Source organism: Nomascus leucogenys, chromosome 4 (genome assembly GCF_006542625.1).
Source record: "Nomascus leucogenys isolate Asia chromosome 4, Asia_NLE_v1, whole genome shotgun sequence".
NCBI classification, from domain to species: Eukaryota; Metazoa; Chordata; class Mammalia; order Primates; family Hylobatidae; genus Nomascus; species Nomascus leucogenys.
The window spans coordinates 17,504,225-17,528,472 of NC_044384.1; the positions used below are offsets into that span (position 1 = coordinate 17,504,225).

At 33.9% G+C, this 24,248-nt stretch overlaps 1 protein-coding gene across 7 annotated transcripts in view; it reads right to left on the bottom strand.

Moving 5' to 3' along the window:
- Positions 1-24,248, bottom strand: part of RELCH (RAB11 binding and LisH domain, coiled-coil and HEAT repeat containing) — a 120,684-nt gene that overhangs the window by 76,309 nt on the left and 20,127 nt on the right. For 5 of the 7 annotated variants that reach the window (XM_030810305.1, XM_030810298.1, XM_030810301.1 and 2 more), the window contains exons 2-8: positions 19,866-19,955; positions 9,716-9,787; positions 9,550-9,605; positions 9,327-9,440; positions 3,301-3,504; positions 3,104-3,195; positions 2,191-2,484 (exon numbers count right to left, since the gene is read on the bottom strand). In XM_030810305.1, coding sequence (XP_030666165.1) covers positions 2,191-2,484; positions 3,104-3,195; positions 3,301-3,504; positions 9,327-9,440; positions 9,550-9,605; positions 9,716-9,787; positions 19,866-19,955 — 922 coding nt within the window. The remainder of the gene's footprint in view (positions 1-2,190; positions 2,485-3,103; positions 3,196-3,300; positions 3,505-9,326; positions 9,441-9,549; positions 9,606-9,715; positions 9,788-19,865; positions 19,956-24,248) is intronic. The other 2 variants (XM_030810299.1, XM_030810302.1) reach the window with 1 other exon arrangement.

Below are 24,248 nucleotides of genomic sequence, written 5' to 3' on the forward strand. Positions count from 1 at the left end.
AGGTTGACCTGGTATATTGCTGAGAGGAATTAAAGCTTTGCAGATATATATAATGGTAATGATAAATCTGAATATTAGAAAACCACATACAATAAGTCTAAAGACAAGTGGAGGCACAGCTCATTCAATATTCATGATACATTTTAAAGAAAATTTCTGTTTGCAGTTGAAAATATTAGCCTATTTATGTTTAATAAAGGAGGTTAAAACATTTATATTTCTAAAACAACACCAGTCTCTATGTTGTATTATTCATAAAATTATAACTATGAGTTGTACTTTATGTGTTAAATCTGCAAAGAAAAGGCTAACACCAATACTAAAGTTTATTTAGTATACACCACAAAATGGCGCTCAGTAATTTCTATGATTATAGAGTACTGTACCAAAGCTTGAGCCTTTTGCTGTTTTATGCTCCTCTCATATTCCCTCAGAGGGGGACCATAATCCTTCCACATGCCCAAGTCAGAAACCTCAAATCAGGCTTGATCCTTTTTTTCGAGATGGGGTCTTGCTGTATTGCCCATGCTGGTCTAGAACTCCTGGGCTCAAGTGATCCTTCCATCTCAGCCTCCTGAGTAGCTGGGATTAGAGGCAAATGCCATCGTCCCTGGCTTCCTTCCCTTTATCTTCACCCCAAATCCATTCAATCTTTTAACTTCTAATAATCTTGCAGATCCATATACTTCTTTCCCTTCCCATTACCAATGTCTGAATATAGAACAGGCCTCCATCATTTCTTACTTGGGTTCTTCCAACATATATCCGTATAGTTTCCTTGCTCCCAGTCTTGCTACCTTCCAATTACCTCTAACTCAGAGGACCCTTTCTAAAGCTTAGATGCCATCATGTCCCAACCTCTAAAATAAATTAACGCAAGCTTACACGACTTCTTAGACTTTGCTTACTTCTCCAACTTTGTCTTCTATCCTTCTTTTCACTAGCATTATTTGCTTAAGCCTTACTAAACCCTTCTTTGTTCCCCTAAAGCACTGTTTCATTTGTGCACGTGAGAACATTCTTTCTTTTACCTCTTTGTTAACTCTTACACAGTCTTCAAATCTTGGATGACACTTCTATGAAACTTTCCTGCTTTGAAGACTAAGTTAGTGCCTTGATTACATGTTCCCAAAGTAAGTTGAACTTATTTTATTATGCTACTTTTCATACCTTAGTGTTATTGCTTGTCTGTCTCTCTCATACCATAAGGTTTGAGGTTTGGGCCATGTCTGTTTCAGTTCTGTGACCAACACAGACAGACAGACAGACACAGACACACACACACACACACACACACACACACACACACACACCCCTATTATACACAGAAAAAGTTGTGGTTCATGAGTGGAAAGCTTTACTTAAATAAAAATCCAATACTTCTTAGTAATAATGAGGACCTATAAGTCTGAAGCAAATTAGTCGTGCTTTTCTATTATATGCTCATAGTAGGCATAACATCTCTCTATTTAATAGGAAATGAAATATGACCTTGTGGCTGAAAATGCACCATATTTTTAAGAATTAAATGAGTTAGTATACATAAAGCATTGAGAATTCTGTCTGACATACAAAAGGAGCTCAGTAATATTCCTTTCTTAAAAGTATTTTTTAATCATAATCTAAAAGTTTTAAAATTATATTTTTGTCCCCTCTACTAGGAAACATAATCACAAAGTGCAGGGACCATGGTTTTTGTCATCTGCGAGTTCTGACACCCAATATAAATTAAACATATGAATTAACAGAATACTAATGATGTAATATTTGTAATGGAAGCAGACACAGGAAAAAAAAAACTAGGAGCAAAAATTATTTCTGCTTTAACATAGGCAACTATGCAGCACCAAAATATTCCTCTGAGTCTGATAACAACTAAAGGATAGAGAAAAAAGCACTGGGTAAGTGTTTACAGCACATAGTAATAACATATTAGTTATGGGTTTAAATACTTAGCTAAGACAGAACCTAGCTCATTGATGGGTAATTCCTTTTTGATTTAATTTAGTAACTGATAACTTTGTACTTTTTTTGTGACAACTACTTTGCTATGTGTTAAGTTCCTGTCAAACATAAAAATTAATATATTTGATCTGCAAAAAGCAGTTTAAATAAAAACAGTAGCTCTTCCCATTTGACATGTACTAAATAGCTGAAAGATGCATTTCAAAATATAGGATGCATACTAACCTATTAGGTTTATCAAAGTGAACTGTGTTTTTACTTGATGGAGAAGAAGGTGGCATTCCTTCTCTTTCTCTCCTGGGGAATGAATTTGGGGAATTCTCTTTAGGAATAGTGGAATCAGCTTCATCTGATATTGAAAGATGGATGTCTGTGTTTTTTCCCTTGTCTGAACTATTTACATCTGGATGCTGTCCACTGTCCTCAGAGTCTTTGTGGGGCAACTGATCCAAAGGAGGCTGAACAGAGTCACAAACTGCTGGGATGGCAAAGTGTTCATTTTTGAGGAAGTCCATTTCACTGTAGAAAGAGAAATTAAGAGAAATCACCAGAGGACAACTGTATTTTTGAAAACTAGCATAAATCTCATAATGGGTTTAATGTTTTAAAAGTATATTTAAAAGTATTAGTAGCAAATGACTGGCAAGTAATAAACCTTTTTTATGCAATATTCACTGATGCTTCATATACCTAAAAATGTAGCTATAAACTCAAGAATGAAGCATAAAAATGGCCTTAAAAAACCCTGCTTTTGATTGGCACTTAAATTTCTTTTATTCATTTGCAAAGTGGGGATAATTCCCCCAAACTCACAGGATTATTATAAGAACTAAATGGAATAATGAATAGGACTACATGGGACAACACTAATATGAGGGAGAAATCAAAATATCTTATTTCTTAGTTCCAAGACATAATTGATTGTAAGATCACCATATTGATTTAGTAACTTGTTTGGGGAAAAAAGACCTATTACTATTTTAAACATATTAAACAATTACAAAATTTTCTTTCAGAAGTATTAAAATGTGAAGCAATTATGCCTTACAACTGGAATATTGTTTCATATATTTGCATAACTTGCCAATACCTTTAAACACCTTAAGGGGATTTTTAGGAATAATGATCAAGTACTAACCTTTTAAGTCTTCTGATTTGCTCCATCAATGACCATTTCTCACTATTTAACAAACTAATTTTATCTTCTAATTTCTGTACTAACATGGAGTTCTAAAATCAAAACAGGAGAAAAACAGAAACTCAAGATCTCACTGTATGCTTTTACATAGTTTAAATACTTTCTGTGGACTTGACTAATTAGTTGCTATCTCTCACCTCTGCAAGCTGGGGAGTTTCAAGAGTTGGAGGAAGGTTGCTTACAATTGGTGTAAGGGCCTCTAATTCATCTTCTTCTACTCCACTGGCCACATCTACAAGATCTTTTCCAGTTACTTGATGATTTCCAAAATCCCGGTAGAGTTGCAATAAGTCTGGAGGTTTTGGAATGTTTAATCCTACATCATCCCATAATTCAAAATCCTAAAAGATAAAAAAAAACCATAAAAAATCTTCGAGGAAATTTGATCTTACATTTTTGAAATTCATATTATTATTGCTAATATCTTTTTTTTTTTTAAAGATAGGGTCTTGCTGTGTCATGCAGGCTGGAGTACAGTGGCACAATCATAGATAGCTCACTGTAGCCTCAAACTCCTGGGCTCAAGTGAGCCTCCCACCTCAGCCTCCCAAGTAGCTGGAACTACAAGCACCTGCCACTATGCCGAACCAATTAAAAAAAATTTTTTTTTTTGTAGAGATGGGGTCTTGCTTTGTTGCCCAGGATGGTCTCAAACACCTGGCTTTAAGCAATCCTCCCACCGTGGCCTCCCAAAGTGTTGAGATTACAGGTGTGAGCCACCACAGCCAGCCTCTGTGAATATATTGAAAACCCAACATAATCATAATTTTGTTATAATATCAAAGTGTATGTTCCAAGTTAGTAAATAACATTCTTACATTTATTTTACACTTTCCACTATCCAATATTATTCTTGTAAGTTTTCTGACCTTCTGGATAAATAGGTTTGTCTTAGGTATCAAAATGTTACACAATTTTTTTATTATACCTCTTAAAAATATAAACTCTTTTTACTTTGTTTATATTAACTTTAAGCTCACAAAACATGCTCAAATATTTGCATGAGGTCATAAAACATGTCTAGATTAAGGAAGTCTCAGTACATAAATTGTACCTATTATTTATAGGTTATAAGTAAACTCAAATCATTAATTTTCTTCTTCTTTTATTACTCCAACTTAATACATATTAGTGTAATCTCTAGTGGGTAGGGAAACAATTTAATCTGCATGTCTTCTTGCTGTAAATGTTTGAATATAATTCATATTATTAAAAATGCTTCTGGCAATTTTCAGAATCCAAATAGCTACTCTTCAATTTGTTGTGTATTAAAACATGTTCAACAGTTTTATTAACTGTAACAGTTTTATTAAAAGTACAAAAAAGCATAGCAACTTAAGCATTCTATAGAGAAAGATCTTTAGAAGAGCTTTATAAAATTGCTGAGTAATCAATTGCACGTAAATACACTGTCTCACCATTCTATCTTCCTTTAATATATAATAATTTAGTACTAATTTGGTAGATTATAACCTATGAGAACCTCTGAGAAATTGGCATATTAATTTGAACATTCTAAATGTGATATTCTTAATCCTTTGATGGTTTATTTGAATAATGAGATAGCTATTATTGAGGACTAAATCTGAGGTAGGTATGAGTATTACAAGTGGGGGCTTTAGAGAAAACCAGAGGAAGTATGAAATTTGTATCTTTCTCCACTATCACTGCTACAAATTAATTTGAGGGAGGCTTAAACTGGTCATCTGTAAAATGAGTAAAATATTTATTATCTCTTAGAGTTTTTGTAAGGATAAATTAAATGTATGTAAAAGCCTTAACATAGTGCTTGGCCCACAAGAACTAAACATCTTTTAGCTTAAAAAAAAAAAAACTTACTAAATGAACATTACACATAATTCAAATGTCCATTTATCTATCATTCATCCAAAATTTAAGACGTATCTACCTTGAGCTTAGAACTAATTTCTAGTTGCTCCATATCCTTGCCAAAACTTCAGTCTTAGGTAAACATTCTAATTAATGTGTTGTGGTATCTCAATGTGATTTAATTTGCATTTCTCTAATGAATACAAATGTTGAGAATCTTTTTCACGTGCTTATTTTCCATCCATATAACTTCCTTGGTGAAGCACCTGTTTAAAATTTTTGTGTATTCTTTTAAAAATAGATTAATTTTCTATTATTAAGTTTAGAGAGCTCTTTATAAATTTTGGATATAACTCCTTTATCAGATATGTTACTTGCAATATTTTCACCCTCTCGGTCTTCTCATTCACTTAAAAGTGGCTTCCAAAGAGCAGAAGTTATTAATTTTGATGAGAGCAAATCTGACAGAGAACATCATGCATTTTGTGTCATATCTAATAAATCTTTTGCCTATCTTCTAAGCCTGCAGTGATTTTTTTTTTCCTGTTTTCCTCCAGAAGCCTTACAGCTTTTTAGGATCTATATTTAAGTATATGCTCCATTTTGAGTTAATTTTTGTATATGGTATGGTTTGACGTTTATTTTGTTTGGGCAAATGGTTCTGTTACCATTTGTAAAAAAAAAGACTACTCTTTCTGCATGGAAGGTATTTTGCATTTTGTCAGAATTCAACAGATCATCTATGTGTAAGTCCATCTCTGGACTCTATTCTGTTTCACCAATTTATTTGTCTATATACCAATATGACAAATAATATCTTTACTATAATATCTTTTAAGACTTGAAGCCAGGTAGTTTAGGTCCTCCAAATTTGTTCATCTTTATTAAAGTTGTTTTGGCTGTTTCCTTTTCATATGAATTTTAGAAAAAAATCATTACTTTCCACAAAAATGCCAGTGAGAAGTGAGATTTAGATTTCATTGAAAATACAAATCAAAATTGTTACCTTGACAATATTGGGTCTTATGATCCATGAGCACAATATCTCTTCATTTAAATCTCTTTAATTTATCTCAACATGTTAAGTAGTTTTCAGTGTAGAAGCTGTCTGTCAGATTTATTCCTAAGTTATTTCCTATTTTTTAATACTATTGAACATGATATTTTAAAAATTTGATTTCCAATTGGTTGTTGCAAACATAACATATGATAGGTTTTTGTATACTTACCTTGTTTCCTACAACCTTGCTAAAATCACTTAGTTTTTGTACCGTTTTTGGAGAGTCTATAGGATTTTCTATACACATGATCATGCCATTGGTGAATAAGGACTGTTATTTCTTCCTTTCCAAAATGTGTGCTTGAATTACTTTTTCTTGACTTATTGCACTAGCTAGAATCTTCACTGTGATGCTGAATAGAAGTAGTGAGAATAAATGTTCTTGTTTTCATCTTCATCTTTCATCATTAAGAATGATGTTAGTGTGGGATACCATGCAGCCATAAAAAAGGATGAGTTCATGTCCTTTGCAGGGACATGGATGAAGCTGGAAACCATCATTCTCAGCAAACTATCACAAGGACAGAAAACCAAGCACCGCATGTCCTCATTCATAGGTGGGAATTGAACAATTAGATCACTTGGACACATGGAGGGGAACATCACACACCAGTGCCTGTCGGGGCATGAGGGGCTGGGGAGGGATAGCGTTAGGAGAAATGCCTAATGTAAATGACGAGGTGATGGGTGCAGCAAACCAACATGGCACATGTATACCTATGTATCAAACCTGCATGTTGTGCACATGTACCCTAGAACTTAAAGTATAATCATAAAAAAAAAGAAAAAGAAAAGAATGATGTTAGTGATAGGTTTTCTATAAATGTCCTCTATCAGTTGGGGAAATGCCTCTCTATTTCTAATTTCTTTAAAGTTTTAAAAAAGAATGGATGTTGGATTGAGTCAAATGCCTTTTCTGCATCTTCTCAGATGATTATATGATTTTCTTTTTAATATGATCAATTACAATTACTGATTTTTGGATATGAACTCAACCTTATATTCCTGAGATAAACCTCATTTGGTCATAATGAATTGTCCTTTTAACATTTTGTTTAATTTGATTTGCTAAAATGTTATGTATAATTTCTATATCTATATTAATAAAGAAAATGAGCCTGTAATTTTATTTGTTTGCAGTGTCTGTGTCTGGTTTTGATATCAGAAGTATGCTGATCTCATTGAATGAGTTCGGAAGTATTCCCTTATCTTTAATTTCCAGAAGAGTTTGTATTACTTCTTCCTTCAATGCTTGGTCAAATTTGCAAGTGAAGCCATCCAGACCTGGAGTTTTCTTTGTAGGAGTATTTTTAAGTACAAATTTTATTTCTTTAATAAATATAAAGCCCTTCAAATAATCTATTTCTTCTTGAGTGTGCTTTGGCAGTTGTCTTCTTACAAGAAAAGTTATTCATAACATTCTTTTATTATTCTTCTAATATAAGTAAAATCTGTAGTGATGTAACCTTGCTCATTGTTGATTTTGGTAATTTGTATCTTCTCTCTTTTTCCTAATCAGTTAGGCTGGAGGTTTATCAATTTTACTGATCTTCTCAAAGGACTACTTGTTTGTTTCATTAATTTTTCTCTATTGTTTTCTGCTGCCTGTGTCATTGACTTGTGCTATCATCTTTATTATTTTCTTTCTTCTACTTACTTTGGGTTTCACTTGGTTCTCCTTTTTTAGTTTCTTAAGGCAAACCTGATTTCACTGATTTGAATTTTTTTTTCTTGTATAGACATTTAGGGCTATGAATTTCCCTCTAAGTGCTATTTTAGTTATATCCCACAAATTTTGATATGTTTTGTTTTCATCTTCACTCAGTTCAAAATACTTTATAATTTCCCTTTTAATTTCTTTTTTAACTCATGCGTTATTTGGAAATAACTTTGTTACTAATTGCTAGTTAATTTACCATCTTAAGACTTGTTTTATAACCCATAATATGGTCTACCTTTGTAAGTGAACCATTTGAATTTAAAAAGAGTATGTATTCACTGTTGAAGGATGAAGTATTTTTATAAAATTGTAATTATGCCCAATCGGTTGATAACGTAGCACAAGTCTTCTATATCCTAAATGATTTTCTGTTGACTTGTTCTATTAATTATTGAGACAGCAGTGTTGACATCTCTAATTTCTGATTTTTATTCGAGAAGGACTAATCATTTACATTTACAGGGAATACTGATAGAGCTAGGTTTTAATCTAACCATTTTATTATCTGTTTTCTATGTATTCCATCTATTTTTTGCTCCTCTTTCCCTCTTTTTCTGTGTTCTTTTTGACCTCTCAATGTTTCTCACATATTCAAAATCTTTCCTATTAACTGTTTAGTCGATCATTTAAAAAACAAGATTAACCTAAACTATAACCATAGTATAGCTTTGCATAATACTCGTGTTAGTTAAATATTAGTTTAATGTCACCTACATAGCACATGTTCAGTGACACTACCATGAATAAAAAATAACTAGATACTTACTGCATTTAATTTTGCCAAATATATTCTAATAACTGAGGGGTAACTGAACTATCTTACTCAGAAAATTTCTGTTTTTGCTAAAGGAGCTATAGGAGATTTTATGAACCAACAGAATAATCTTGATTTAAAATGATGGCCTTCAGATTCCTAAATAATAAATTCACTGGTATTTACTTTTTTAAGGTGTAAGATTCAAACCGATCCATTAGCACTAAGAAGTCAAAATATTCCATTTGACAGATGACACTAAAATAAGACATCTTTTTTGCTTAAAGAGATTTTATCAGGAAAATAATAATAATAAAGTTCTAAAATTGGCCCCTATTCAGAGAGATACAGCTGATTTTCTCACTCTTATTTACAATATACTCTCTTAAATACTGTCATATATTTATCTAACATCTTAATTGTTATAGTGCAATTGAGGAGGTTTATAGTTAAACTGGATTTATAAGTACACAATAACCTATACTATCAAGTATATGTCTTTAAAAAGCATACTTTATGAATATATGCAAAAATGAGTGGACTATATAGTCACTGAGGAGTAGTAAAAAGGAATCTAGAAAGAATGAAAAGTCTTTATGTAGAAAGCAACAGGGAAAGAATAAAGTCTGTAAGCTAATAGAATTAACAGACTAGGTAGGCAAGAGACTGCTGTTTCTGGTAACTAGCCTTGTAGAATTTTACTATATATATAAATTTAAAAAAAAAAAAACTACGTAAAAGAGAAAGTGAATTACAAGTGTAAAAAAAAAATCATTGTAAAAACAAAAAGTAACTTTACCTGATCATCGTTTTCATCTGAAAAGGTTATTGATGTAAGCTTATAGTTATTCTTCAATAAAAATTCATTGACTAAGAAGTTTAGAGCTCTCTTTTCAAGAGGTTTGATTGGCTCCTGGAAGCAAAATAAGAGGCAAACAGGAAATCATAAGTTTTCCTCCTTCAATATTTATGTTACCATTTAATGTGGAAGATTAATTTTACATTTGTCTTCCGTCACCCACCTGAATTTCAGGACTTGATTTGTAATTTTTTCGTTCCTGTAAAGGAACTTCATGTTCTGGTGGAAAAAAACATAAGTACTATTTTACTATTTTACATTTTAAAATATCTCAGCTACTTCTACATTGTCAAAGTTGAAAAGTCTCAAAAAAGTTTTATGTACACCACCTGCGGCCTTTGTCAGGTTGGCTCGGAGGGCCTGAATGGTCTCCTTGGCTTTCCGTAGTTCAAACTCCAGGACTGGACAGGGATTTGGAATAAACACACACAGGCATCCAACCAAGAAAAGGGAAACAAAAATTAAAAAATAAAAAGCAAGGATGGGTATGAAAAAAAAATACAATTTGTATTGAAAACAGAAAGCATGCAATCTTTATGAAACTTGTGAACGCATGCAGCAGAGTTGATTTGCAAGCAAACTGGTGAATGCTTTCCATAGTTTTAGTAGAATTCAGGGGGTTATTATCAAATGTTCTAGCTGTCTGACAAGGAATAGCTCTATTTAAAAATAAAATCTATGGCATACTCTCATTTAGACAAATAAAAATATTAATAATCTGGGTACTTCTGCTTTATTCAGTCTAGGTAAGAAATGTAATGGATGTGTTCAGGTGACATAATTTTAGGGGATAAGGTAAAAATTAGATGAAGCCCAAGCAAATATTCTTAAAAAGAAAAACTTAGGATTTTTTTTTTTTTACAAAAGTTAACTTAAAATGCATTGTGTAGAATGTTATAAATCAATGTATAGAAACTTTAGTGAATAGTTCCCTTCGTTAGGATGTTGAAGGAATATGGTTTAAATATTTAACAAATGTCGTGATGCCTATACATTTTTTTACAAACAAGAGTATGTTTTCTAAAAACAAACATAGATACGTCAAACACATATCAAAAAAATAATAAAAATCCAAAACCCCAAGCATTTTATTTTTCATTTAGAGCCACAGGATAGAAACAGTTTCACTTTTAATTCCTAATTAAGATAATTCTATAGCAAATGAATGTGTACATTTCTAAAAGTATAGTTTTCTAAGGATACTGAGTAGGATTAAGTAGAATTTCAAAGTTTCTGATCACTCTTCTAATAGATTTGTTCATGTTACGAGGTACTAGTGAAACTCAGAATTTCTCCTATTATCACATAGTGTGATTATGACATAAATATGAATATTGAGAAACATTTTTTTTTTTTTTTGAGATGGAGTCTTGCTCTGTCGCCCAGGCTGGAGTGCAGTGGCGCGATATCTGCTCACTGCAAGCTCCGCCTCCCGGGTTCACGCCATTCTCCTGCCTCAGCCTCCTGAGTAGCTGGGACTACAGGCGCCCGCCACTATGCCTGGCTAATTTTTTGTATTTTTAGTAGAGACGGGGTTTCACCGCGTTAGCCAGGATGGTCTCGATCTCCTGACCTTGTGATCCGCCCGCCTCGGCCTCCCAAAGTGCTGGGATTACAGGCGTGAGCCACCGCGCCCGGCTGAGGAAACATTTTAATAAGCTCTTTAAAATGTTAGACTTGAGAAAAAACATATTTCTGAGAAGTAAAGCTCTGGGAAAATTAAGTGATCTTTGCCACAAATGAATATTAAGAAATTATAGTAGTTAAATCATTCTGCATAAAAACTGGAACTTAAGGTTTCATCTTAAAGATGCAATTTTTTCCTAACTGACTAATGCACATAAAAAAGATGCCAAATGAGATGTTATCAGAGCCACGGCTATAAAAATATATGGAAAAATTAGGATTCACTCAGTTTGCACATTTTCAATAAAAACAAGATGTAATTGAATCACATCTAGTACACAAAGGCCAATTATTTTGATGCACAGAATTTAACTGCAGCAACATGGAAGCACCACTAAAAATCAGATGACATTGTATGTTACTTTATGTGTTTTGGTAGTCAGCAATGCTGATCTGCAAATACTTCTGTGCAACAAAGTTAAACATTTTCCTTAACATTTACACTTCCGGAAACTCTTAAGAGTTTCATTGAAGTAAGATTGGGCACATTCAGTGTGTAAGGTAAGTACAGAATAGGTTTACACAGCATGTTGGTTTGCTTTTTTTTTTTTTTTTTTTTAACGTTTTAAAACTCTAGGCAATTGATTTTGATTTAAAAATATCTAACTGTATCTTAAATAAAATAAATATATATATCATGCTTTTGATATCACTTAAAATTTTCTAAGACATTACAGAACAATTGCAGATCAGAAGTGCCCTACGCCAGAATGATAGAAATATGAAAAAAAAAGAAAAAAAAAGAAAAAAAAAACTGGTTAAAACACAAACTGGGAAAAAACTCAAAATGCAATTGGTGAAAGTTTAGGTGACCAAGAGTAAAACACTGAATGATTAAGGCACAGAAAGCCAGAAAAACCCATGTCAGACGGCAAGAATTTATATTTTTATGCACATCTACATATATATTGCCAAATGTCATTAGAAGTTACCAATGCTTTGAAAAGATAATACTTATCAATATGAATTCACTCTGCTGCATGTTTCTTAATATACAATATAGACTTTAAAAGACAAAGGCGTATGTTTGAATCTATAGTACATTTCTATAAAGGCATAATATGATCAAGTAATTGCAGTTACATGAGAAAGTTTCAAAAGAAAGGTTAAGAGCAATGTTATAATTACAGATATATGAATGTATCTTCTTTATTAACATTAGATTAAAGCTAAAAATTAATTATCCTGTAAAGAGAGACATTGTGCTGAACAACCTTGCAAATATTTTTCAAATATTGTAATTCTTCCTAAAAATATTTCAGGATATGTATGTTTATTAAAAATGCTGCAGGAATGAACAACCAAGTGGCTCATTCTACCAGTCTAACTCTGCTGAATACAATTTTACTAGAACTAAAGTAATAACTGCAAAGATGTAGATGTATATTAACATTGCATATTATAATCTTACCAAAATAGTTAACACTTAAAAGTCAGTATAAGCAACTCCAGATTAGTTGAAACAATTATTTCTCAAGCTGCATTGGATAACACTGTAGTATATTAGATGCACTTGAGTGCTTAAAGATTATTCTTTCATGACTTATGAGATGTACAACTATGTGGAGACACCACAGGTGAAATGTGAAATTTCAAAGTAGAAATAAAATATCAATACTTTGTTGTCCAACTCAATTCATCACTAATATTATCTTGAAATGCTTGCTAGACTTAGTTCTTTTTGGCGCACACTCAAAATATTGCTGTATTTTAAAAGATCTTTTCCATAACACTGGTGAAGAAGTATTTTTTCATTCCCATTCTAGTTCATTATTGATGAGCTCCAATCAATAGGTCTGAGTCATCTACTTTGCTATGTAAAATTGTCTTCTTTCAAGTCAGAATTTTCTGGAATTTTTTCCTGACTATAAGGTGATTTGAAATAACATTTCCCCATCTTTAATACTTATTTTAGTATCCCAGAACAGTTGCAGGAAAAGAAAAAATTCTCTTTTCAATTTTCATAAGAATGTGAGTTACAATAAAAACCCGTCCCTAAAATAATACAAAAGTCCTAAGGCAGTACTATCGTCATCTCTACTAGGTTTAGAAAATTCTCCCTGCCAATTATAGACTTGAGAAACTTAGTACTGTTAGGCATGACTTAGCAATAAATAAGTGAAAGCAAGATGCAATCTCCATAGTTTGTAGATACTTGTTTTTCTATATTCAACTTGGTGAGAACAAAGCATCCTTTCCCACAGCCTTAAAAAAAATTCTTCCCACTATTGTTCTTTCTGCTTGAGTTCCTCTATCACTCATCTCAAAGTTGGTGTTTATCAATGTATCATCCTTAGCCATTTTCTTAATTTACACACTCCACTGGAATGACTTTCACTCTTGTGGTTTTAAGTTTCACAAGTACTCTGAAGACTCTGAAATTTAAAAAATCTTTTCCCAAGACACAGACCTACCCAGTTATCTCCTGGACATGCCCACTTGAATGTCTCATAAATTACTAGTTCAATATTATCTATGGATTTCATCATCTTCCTTTCAAATGTGGTTCTCCTGCAGTCTCTCCAATAATGGCACCATTATTTACCCAGTTGGCCAAATGGGAAACCTGCAGATGACTATTCACTTATTCCTTGCCCTTACTCTCACACTAATTAAATGTTTAAGCCATAGTGATTCCAACCTTTAATAACTCCCTAAATAACCATTCATCTAAACTGTCTCTGCAATTGTCATAGTTCAGACCTTTATAACTTAATACATAAATTACTACAATAACCTAAAACCCTAAAGACTGAAAAATCATGCAGAAAACCATGATTTTCTAAACTTATCTGACCATGAAATTCTTTTTCTTTTTTCCCACTTTTGTTTTTCCCCTATGAAATGAACATTTTCATGAAATACACTTTTAGAAATGTTAATCTAAAGATAAAACCCTCCTTCTCCAGCCCACTAAAATTTAATGAACATATAATCACTTTTATTTTTAGATTAAATATAACCACCCACCATGATGATGTATTCTTTTTTTCTCTCTGAGCCTATTTTAATTTCATGGTGACGAATAACAAGAAATCTATTTTCAAAATGCTATTTATCTTCTTTACAGCCTTGTTGGAGCACCTATCCTATTTTAAATCTGACAAAATTATGAAATAAGATTTAGATATGGTTTAAATCAAGAAAATCAAAACGTACTGCTAATAGGAAGGAAAAGATTTATCTGTACCTAGGGAGGAACATAAAATTAGAAGCCAAATAGGCTTATTTAATCCTGATAAAACTGGATATGAATGCTGCGAGGCCATTACCTAAGAAATGAGAAGGCTAGTTCTAATCCAGGGGACAGGGACAGGTGATCCCACAGCAAAAATCTAAAGACCATTTTAGAATGTCTACTAGATTATGTAAGCTTCCTAAAGGCTTCATATGTCTGTACTGTTGACTGTTGTTCCTAGAGTAGCATAATGCTTGAACTATAGAGAAGGCACTCAGCAAATACTTGCTGAGTATGAATGGACATTCCGATACTTGATGTGATATGTGATAAATCTGAAACATTAACTGACCTTACCAGCATTCAGGAATGTCTTTCCCTACAAATCAGAAGGCATAGTTCTAGTTCTCCAGATCTCAAAACAGAGTTAAGGTGTGAACTAGAGAAGTAATTCAGTAACAGAGATATGAGAACAAATAAAGTCAGGGGCTCTGATGCTAAAAGATAGATCTTGTGAAACTGAAACAGGAATATAGGGGGGTTCTAAAATCAACAAGGTCTCTATTACCATTTCCAACGTACTGAACTTACATCTGTATGGCAGATATAGACATATTTCAGACAAATTCCTGAAGAGCTGAAATGTTATCTATCTTGTATGTCTACATAGAAACCTAACACATAGTACCTAACACATAGCAGATGCTCGAAATGCCTAAAATAAGTTAAATAATGGCTATCTCGATATTTAGAATACAGATGTCTCTTGTTACCTTTAAGAAAACTAGCAAATTGAAAAGGTACATTGTATATGCACTAAGTACAGTAGTTTTGTTTAATAACATAGAGAAAGGCTTTTACTTAAAATGAAAAATCACCTATATTAAACTCATTGGTTTGGTGTCTGCTACTACTTAAATCATTTTATATAAAAATGTATGCTTCATATCAAAAATAAATTGAGAAATGGAAAATATCTAAAAAAGTTTTTAAAATTTTACTTCTTTTCTAAGAAAATGGCTCTGTGAAATAGTTTCATATAAGAAAGACAAGAATATGCTATCCACATGAATATACAGATGGGTCAGAGCTACAGACTGGTACTAAAAGATCTATTGTGGGCTCTGGAATAAAACCTCTATGTGATACATCCTGACCATGCCCCTTACTATATGGAAGCTACTGGGCAAATTTCTCAACCTTGGTATAAGCATTAGTTTTCTAGGCTTATAGAAACTATAAACCTAAAAATGACCTATTTTGCAGCATTCCTAACAAGATTAAATAAAATATTTTATACAAAGCACCTAGCATAGTGCCTGGCATGAAGTAGGTACTTAATAAACATTTATTCCTTTAGAGATCCCTTCCTCTTTGAAGGAATATGTGTGCAGATGTGAAAAAATAACCAGACTTTTAAATCTAGGAGAAAGGTGGTAAGAACGATGCTGAAAACAAATCTAGCATCTGTCTCATAAATTAACAGCTGATTAAGGGTTAGAGGAGACCTTTCATTTGCCAGGTGGGTAAACAGACTCATTAGTGTGTTATCCACAAGCTCCTTCTACCCAGCATTGCTATAGGAAAATAATACAGATGTTTGTTCTTAGATGTCTCTTTATTCTTCTTCTTTTTCTCTCATATCATAGTAACAAACAGTTTATTCTGTTATCCTACAAAAGCTTATTTCAGAGCTTCTGCCAATTTGGGTAGACTCAAACGAGATATTCTAACATTTTAAGTCATAGAAGCTTCAAAATCAAATCACTGGGAGATGGAATTTACAAGAGTGGAAAGATCTGAAAAATCTGCAGCCTGTCCATGTAAAGATTGAAAAGGTATGTTCAGAGAACAAACCAAGGGTGTGGTAAGTGGCCATTTGCTAAGGATATGAGTAGAAGGAAGCCAGGTAAGACATCAAGACAATGGGAGACAGACCTTGAAGGCATTGCAGAGCTCTTTCAGGCTGTCCCTCCTATCACAGGCCCAGAGTTCTAGGGGGGTAGAGTAGTTTTGGGAAGCAGGACCAGGGTGCTCTCCATGGTTCTACTGCTCAAAGTCCCCTCAAAACTCTGCTCCCTGCATTCTGGTGCAGTACTCCTTGGCCACTCCATCTATGGCTCCAGCAGGTCCAAGTGAGGCTTGTGGTGCAGCTTCAGAGGGTGCAAGCAGTAAGCTTTGGCAGCTTCCTTGTGGTGCTGACTCTGTAGACATGCAGAGTGTATGAGCTGTGGGGCCATGGCAGCCTGCACCTAGATTTCAAAAAATGTATTGGGAAGCCTGGGGGTCCAGGCAGAAACCTACTGCAGGGTCAGAGCTGCTGCAGAGTCTCCATCAGAGCAATGCCAAGAGGAGCTGTGGGAGTAGGGCCACTTCGGAGACACAGAATTGCAGAGCTACCAGCTTGCAGGAATAGCCTGGGAGAGCTGCAGGCACAAGACTCCAAACCATGAGGAGTTAATGAGGTTTACATGTGATTCAATGGCAGATAAAAGGACAATTATCTTTTCCCAATTACTGGCCTTTTGATAGGCTTTTCAAGTAAAAGCAAAGAGTCACAATCTTTTTGGAAATAGGAATTATGATTAATTGAAACTTTTTAAAAAAGTTTCATCCACACACTCACACATTTGGTTCAATAACAAGCCATGGTACATGAGCACTAAAAGACTGAAAGATATTCTCTTGGGATTATATATGCTCTTCTTCCTCCTTTTCCTATTGAACATGAATCACAGCATTTATTTATATATGAGCACAGTACAGCAATTAAAAGTTATTTTATTTCTCCAAACTTAAGAGAAATAGTATATTCTATAGGTTAAAAATGTAAGGTCTGCTGTCTTATGATAGTCTCAAATTAAAAAAAAAACAGGCCCATACTGTCACATATTTAATACATTTCACTTCTAGTTGTGCAAATCTGAGGCTTATCCAGGTCCACTGCCCTTTGCTCATTGTCTCTCAAAAAGCATTTAGGTCAGACAGAGAATATCAACCTTTTTACTCTGCCTTCTAATAAAAAGTTACACAGGGAAAGAAAACGTTATGTACACAGTGAAATTTGGTCAGAGGAACTTCTATTTTCTTCTTCTCTTCTACCTATATTGACATAAATAGAGATTGTACCAAACAATGAATGATCATAATTTTTTTTTTTTTTTGAGATGGAGTCTCACTCTGTCACCCAGGCTGGAGTGCAGAGGTGTAATCTTGGCTCATTGCAACCTCTGCCTCCTGGATTCAAGCAATTCTCCTGTCTCAGCCTCCTGAGTAGCTGGGACTGCAGGCACATGCCACCACACCCAGCTAATTTTTGTATTTTTAGTAGAGATGGGGTTTCACCATATTGGTCAGGCTGGTCTCGAACTCCTGACCTCAGGTGATCGACCTGCCTCTGCCTCCCAAGTGCTGGGATTACAGGCCTGAGCCACAGTGCCCGGCCTAATGATCATAAATTTATGCTAAACATTTTGCGTTTATGTCAGTTTCCCCTTAATTAGAAGTACTAAAATATCTAAATGATGAAAATAATAATAAACTTCTTCAATTTTACTCAATCTAAAATATAAGTTTTAATAGGGAAATTAAAGGAAAAAACATAATTATATGGATAACTTCTGGGTACGAGTTATTTTTTAATATGTAACAATTTGTACAATAAAACTATACAACACTAGATATAGTCTCTAATTAAACTAAAATGCCACATATTTTATAATATAAATAGCTAATATATATAACAAGTGCTATTTAATGAGTGATACAATTAGGATAAATTCATCCTAAAATTTGAATTGTTAATTTTTAGATATTACCAATGTGATTTGCCATTTTGATACAGTTGTCAATAAATGATGCTCATAACCATGATTTCACATAGAGAGCCACATTAAACTATTCTAGTGATTTCCCCATTACATGGATATTCTGCTATTATTTATATTGGTGAATCTTCTCTCAGAAAAACAATTACTTTTTTTTCTAACTCATACAACACTGTCTGAGATTTTAAAATATTCAATATCTCTAGTCTTGAGCAAGGAATGAAAATCATTTATTGGAATGACATTTTAAATTAGATCAAACCTAATCTTTCATGCCAAGAGGTAGCAAATAATAGTCAATTGTAGACTGTTCCTGGTCTATATGGATTTGAATCCTAGCTCTGCTACTAAGTCTTATATAATTTCTCTCAGAGCCTCAATATCCTGGGGAGAGGAACGAGATAATAATTCTATAACTCAGTGAGTTAATATAAATTTAGAACAGTGTTTAGAATGGAACAAATGTTATATAAGAATTAGCACTCATTTTTATTCATAATGACCACAAGGGTTAAGCATTTGGTATGTTTTAAAAAACCTGTCCCAGTAAATGGAAGAAAAATTCAACAGAGTTGGTCAAAACAGAAATCACATTATGGGTATTCTCTGACCCCATATTTCTTTCACAGGCCATGTGTGTCCCATGTGGCATCCCTTTTGTTCCGGAAGTACCTACCATTTTGATGGAGCTCAAAATACCCAACTGAGGTCTGTCTGCTTTCCCCATCTCTCTCAAAGCCTAAGTCTTATGAAAACTACAATTCCTGCAAGGCACTCAAGAATGACTTCAATGGCAGACAGACACAGACTTGAGGCACCAGAACGGTAGCAGATATTTACTCCCAAGGAGCCAAGGCTGCTACGGGGTGAATTCCAAAGTGGACCCCTAGCAAATTCCAATGGGGCTTATCTGGTGTAGGCAGAACACAGGGTACAAACTGATCCTCTGAAGTCCCTACAGATCCAATGGTGGTGCCTAGAAGGCAAGACTGGTATGGGAGAGAGGATGGGGGGATGGGAAGGGAGGAAGATTGAAATGAGCAAGCAAGCAATTAAAAAGGATGTTGTCCTTCTTATTGGGATGGGCAGTGTCGTGGAGGCCCTTACTGTACCAATCATTAACCTTCTTTAACCCTCTTTTTTCTGGATCATAGCAAAGTCAGAAATTTCTGAAGACATGCTGTGATGGTTGGTGAGCACTCAGGGAACTCAAGGCAAAGTTTTAGCAACAAGCACAGAAGTATTTTAACCTTTTTTTTTTTTTTTAATTTAAGAGATTAAGTGTCATTATGTTGCCCAAGCTGGTCTCAAACTCCTGGCCTCAAGCAATCCTCCCACCTCAGCTTCCCAAATAGCAAATAGCTGGGATTACAGGTGTGAACCACCATGCCTGGCTCAAAACCAATTTTTAACAATCAATAGAGTTGTATTGGTACACATATATGACTATCAGCCCTGGTTTGGAGGATCAAAGGAATGAGGCTAAGGTCCAACTTTGTCTTGGACCTGTCATACATTAGTTTTACAACTGTGTGGTTGTAAACGGCTGGCTCCAAGTATAACTTACCAAATTATAGGGATACATAACCAGAAACTCAGTACCACAATAAGAAAAAGTTGGGGAACCCCCAAACTTGCAGTAAATTAGTAATTAGTAACATAACTTTGTATAATAACTATATATGTTATAGTCACATACCAAATTGTAGAAGGAAAAAAATTCCTCAAGCCATTTCATTATTTCTGGAATGTCAAAGAATCCAAATCTGTCCTTACAATTTTACTCACCTGCCACTTTTTCATCTGTTTCCCTGTTACCATCATCTGAATATCTTGCAAAGTCTAAAGAATCAAGGGTACTAATGCTCCCAGCTCGATCTATAATAAAGAGAAATATAAAAGAATTAAATGAGCATTTTAATTTAATTGTTAAAATAAGGAACAGGAATTCAAATACTTATGATTATTTCCAGTTAATAAACCTGTAATTCTAAGATCTAGGAATTCTTTTAAAATAACAACAAGAAAACAAAGTAAAAATGCTCACAGCAATCAAGCTACTTTAACCAAGTTTCCCTGCCCAAATCTCCGGACAACTCCCAAATAATGCACACACAGGGAATATTGCAAGCAGCCCAGGTAAGGACAAAACAAACAAACAAAACAGAAATTTGAGCTGCCACCTAAGAAAGAGTTTACAGATTGAACAAGTGCCTACTGAAAGAACAGAATCCAGTCTTCACGGCCTAACACACACACTATCCATCACATGGTCAAAAATTACTTAATACACAAAAACCAGTAAAATGTGATCCACTCCAAGAAATAACACAATCAATGGGACCAACTCCTAGATGATACCAGGAGATTATGGTAAAATCAGTAGACTAAGATTTTATTATAGCTAGTACAACTATGCTCAGTGAAGTAAAGGAATATATGTATACAATAAACGAAAGGAGTTAATATCTTAGCAAAAACTATGGAATGTAAAAAATGCTAATAGAAATTCTAGAACTGAAATACAAGTATCTGAAATTAAAAATGCCTTGTACAGCCTAATCACAGAATGGAGATGAGAGAGGAACGGGTCAGAAATCTCAAAGATGGATTAATGGAAATTATTCAATCTGCAGAATACAGACAAAAAAGATTGAAAAGAAAATTGACAGAGCCTTAGGGACATGTGGAACAATAACAAAGGTCTAACATATGCAGAACTGGAATCCACAACGGATGAGGCAAGAGATGGGGTAGGTACAGTTTCAAGGTCAGAGAACATCAAGGAAGGTAAATAAAGAGAAGAGAAACTTAGGCACCTATTAATCAAATTGCAAAAAACCAAAAATTTAGAGAAAATATCAAAAGCAGACAGAGAAAAACAATGTTCTCATAGAGGGAAACAATGATTTGAATGACTGCTGATTCCTCATAAAAAACCATGAAACCAAAAACATCCAGTTTGGAAAAGAACAAGCAAAACTACTGCTATTCACAGACAACATGACGTTATATATAAGAAACTCTCAGGAATCCACTAAAAAACAATTAGACGTAACAAATGAGTTTTTCAAAGTTGCAGAACATGGGACCAATGCACAAAAATCAGTCGGATTTTTATACATTAGCAAAGACAATCCAAAATTAAAACAAAGACAAGTTTCATTTCCAAACACATCAAAAAAATTTTAAGAATACATTTAACAAAAGCATGCAAAATGTATACAGTAAAAACTACAAAACATTGTCCAAAGAAATTAAAGATGATCTAAATCAACAGAAAGACAGCCCAGGCTTACAGATAAGAAGATCCATATCAGAACAGCAATATTCCACAATTAATCTTCAGATTCAATGCAATTCCTATCAAAATTCCAGCTGCCTTTCTTTTTTTTGCAGAAATTGAGAACTTGATGCTAAAACTCACATGGAAACAAAAAAGTCTCAGAATAGCCGAACAATCTTGAAAAGGAATAAAGATGGAGGACTGATACTTCCTGATTTCAAACTTAAGAGTAATCAAGGCAGCACGGTTCTGGCATACAGATACAGAATAATGCAATAGAATTCAGAGTCCAGAAATAAGCCCTTACATCTATGGTCAAGTAGTTTTTGACAATAGTACCAAGACACTTCACTGGAGGAAAGAAGCTTTTTCAACAAATTGTGCTGGGACAACAGTATATCTACATGTAAAAAAAGGAAATTGGACCACTACTTCACATCACAAGCAAAAATGGATCTAGACCCAATGTAAGTGAAAATTGCAAAACTTTTATTAGGAAATGCAGAAGCAAATCATCATGGCCTTGGGTTAGGCAATAATTTCTTAGATATAACACAAAGCATTAGCAATGTTGTAAGCAGAAAAATGGCTCCTCACAGATGGCCACATCCTACTCCTTTGAATGTGTGACTATGTTACTTTACATGGCAAAGGTGAAGTGAGGTTGTTATTATTAAGATTGCTTATCAGCTGACCTTAAAATAGAGACATTATCCTGGGTTATTCAGATGGACTAATGTAATCACAAAGATCTTTAAAAGTGGAGGAGGGCCATGAGCCAAGGAATTCTGGCATCCTCTAGGACCTGGAAAAGGCTTCCCCCAGAGCCTAAAACCTCCAGAACTGCCAATATCTTGATTTTAGACCATTCAGCTCAATGTGAGACCCACGGTGAGATTTCTACTATGCAGCCATAAAAAAGAAGATCATGTCTTTTGTGGGAACAGCTGGAGGCCATTATCCTTAGCAAACTAACGTAGGAACAGAAAACCAAATACCACATATTCTCATTTATAAGTGGGAACTAAATGAAGAGAACACAAGGACACAAAGAAGGGAACAACAGACACTGGGGCCAACTTGAAGGTAGAGGGTGGAAGGAGAGAGAGGAGCAGAAAAAATAACTATTGGGTACTAGGCTTAGTACCTGAGTGACAAATTAATCTGTACAACAAATCCCCGTAACACAACTTTACCTATGTAACAAACCTGCACATGTACCCGCAAACCTAAAATAGAAATTAGAAAAAAAAAGAACCATGAGGTAATAAATTTGTGTTCTTTTGAGCTACAACGTTTTTGTCAACTTTTTAAAGTAGCCATAGAAAACTAATACCGTGATAAAGGAACGAATTGATAAACTAGATTTCATCAGAATTTTTTTTTTTTTTTTTTTGCTTTAAAAGTCACCATGAAGAAAGTGAAAACACAATCTACACAATGGAAGAAATATGTGCAAATCAAGTATCTGTTAAGGGCCATATCTACATGATATAAAGAATTCTTATAACTCAATAAAAAAGACAGCACAATTTAAAAATGGACAAAGGGTTCCCCAAAGAAGATATGGAAATGGCCAACGAATGAAGGAGAGATGCTCAAAAGGGAAACGATATTCATTAGGGAAATGAAAATCAAACCATAATGAGGTACATTTCAAATCAACTAGATGGTTATAATAAAAGAGATGGTAAGTTGCAGAAGATGTGGAGAAACTGAAACCCTCATACATCACTCGTCTTAATGTAAAGTGGTACAGCTGCTTTGGAAGTTTGGCAGTTCCTCCTTGAAAATATTATACTAAATAAAAGAAGCTAGATACATAAGCCTACATGGCTATATACTGTATGATCATTCACATAAAATGTCCGAAATTGGCAAATCCATAGAAACACAAAGTACATTTTAGCTGGCATCATAGGAGAATGGGTAGTGACTGGTAATAGGTTAAGGGTTTCTTTTGGGGTGATAAAAATGTTCTGGAATTAGAGTGGTGATAGTTGTACAATTTTGTAAATGCACAGAGAACCATCAAGTTGTATACTTTAAAAGGGTGAATTGATGATATATGAATTATTTTTCACTTTAATAAAAAGACAAGACAATAGTTTGGTGACAATGTGAAGAAACTGGAATCCTTACATCTAGCTGGTGGGAATGGTATGGACATTTTGGAAAACAGTTTAGCAGTTTCTTAAAAGGCTACAGAGTTATCTGTCTCATGGGACAGTAATTCTACTTCCACCTAAAGAGAAAGGACAGCATATGTCCACACAAAATCTTGTACATAATTATTCATAGCAGCATTATTCACAATGGCAAAAAAGTGGAAACAACTAAATATCTGTCCATTGATAAATGAATAAATAAAATGTGGTATATATCCATACAATAGAATGTTATTCACCAATAAAAAGGATGGAACTATTGAAACATGCTACAACAATGGATGAACTCTGAAAACATTATGCTGACAGAAGATAGTTATAAGAGAATCACATATTGTATGATTTCCATCTATATAAATTGCACAGAATAGGCAAATATATAGTGATAGAAAGTCTGTCTCTATAGACATAGAGATTAGTGATTGGGGGTTGAGGGAAAATGGAGTGTATGCTAATGGATAAGAGATTTGTTTTGGGGATTATGAACAGGCTGCAAAAGTAGATTAGGTAATGGTTGTACAATTCTGTAAATATACTAAAAATGAATGGAAAATACTAAAAACCAATGAACTGTACACTTTAAATGAGGCTGAGGTGGGAGGATCACTTGAACCCACGAGTTCAAGACCAGCCTGGTGGGCAACATAGCAAGACCCTGCCTCTACAAAAAAGTAAAGGCAGAAGGAAAGAACAAACAAGTGTACTGAGTTTTCAAAG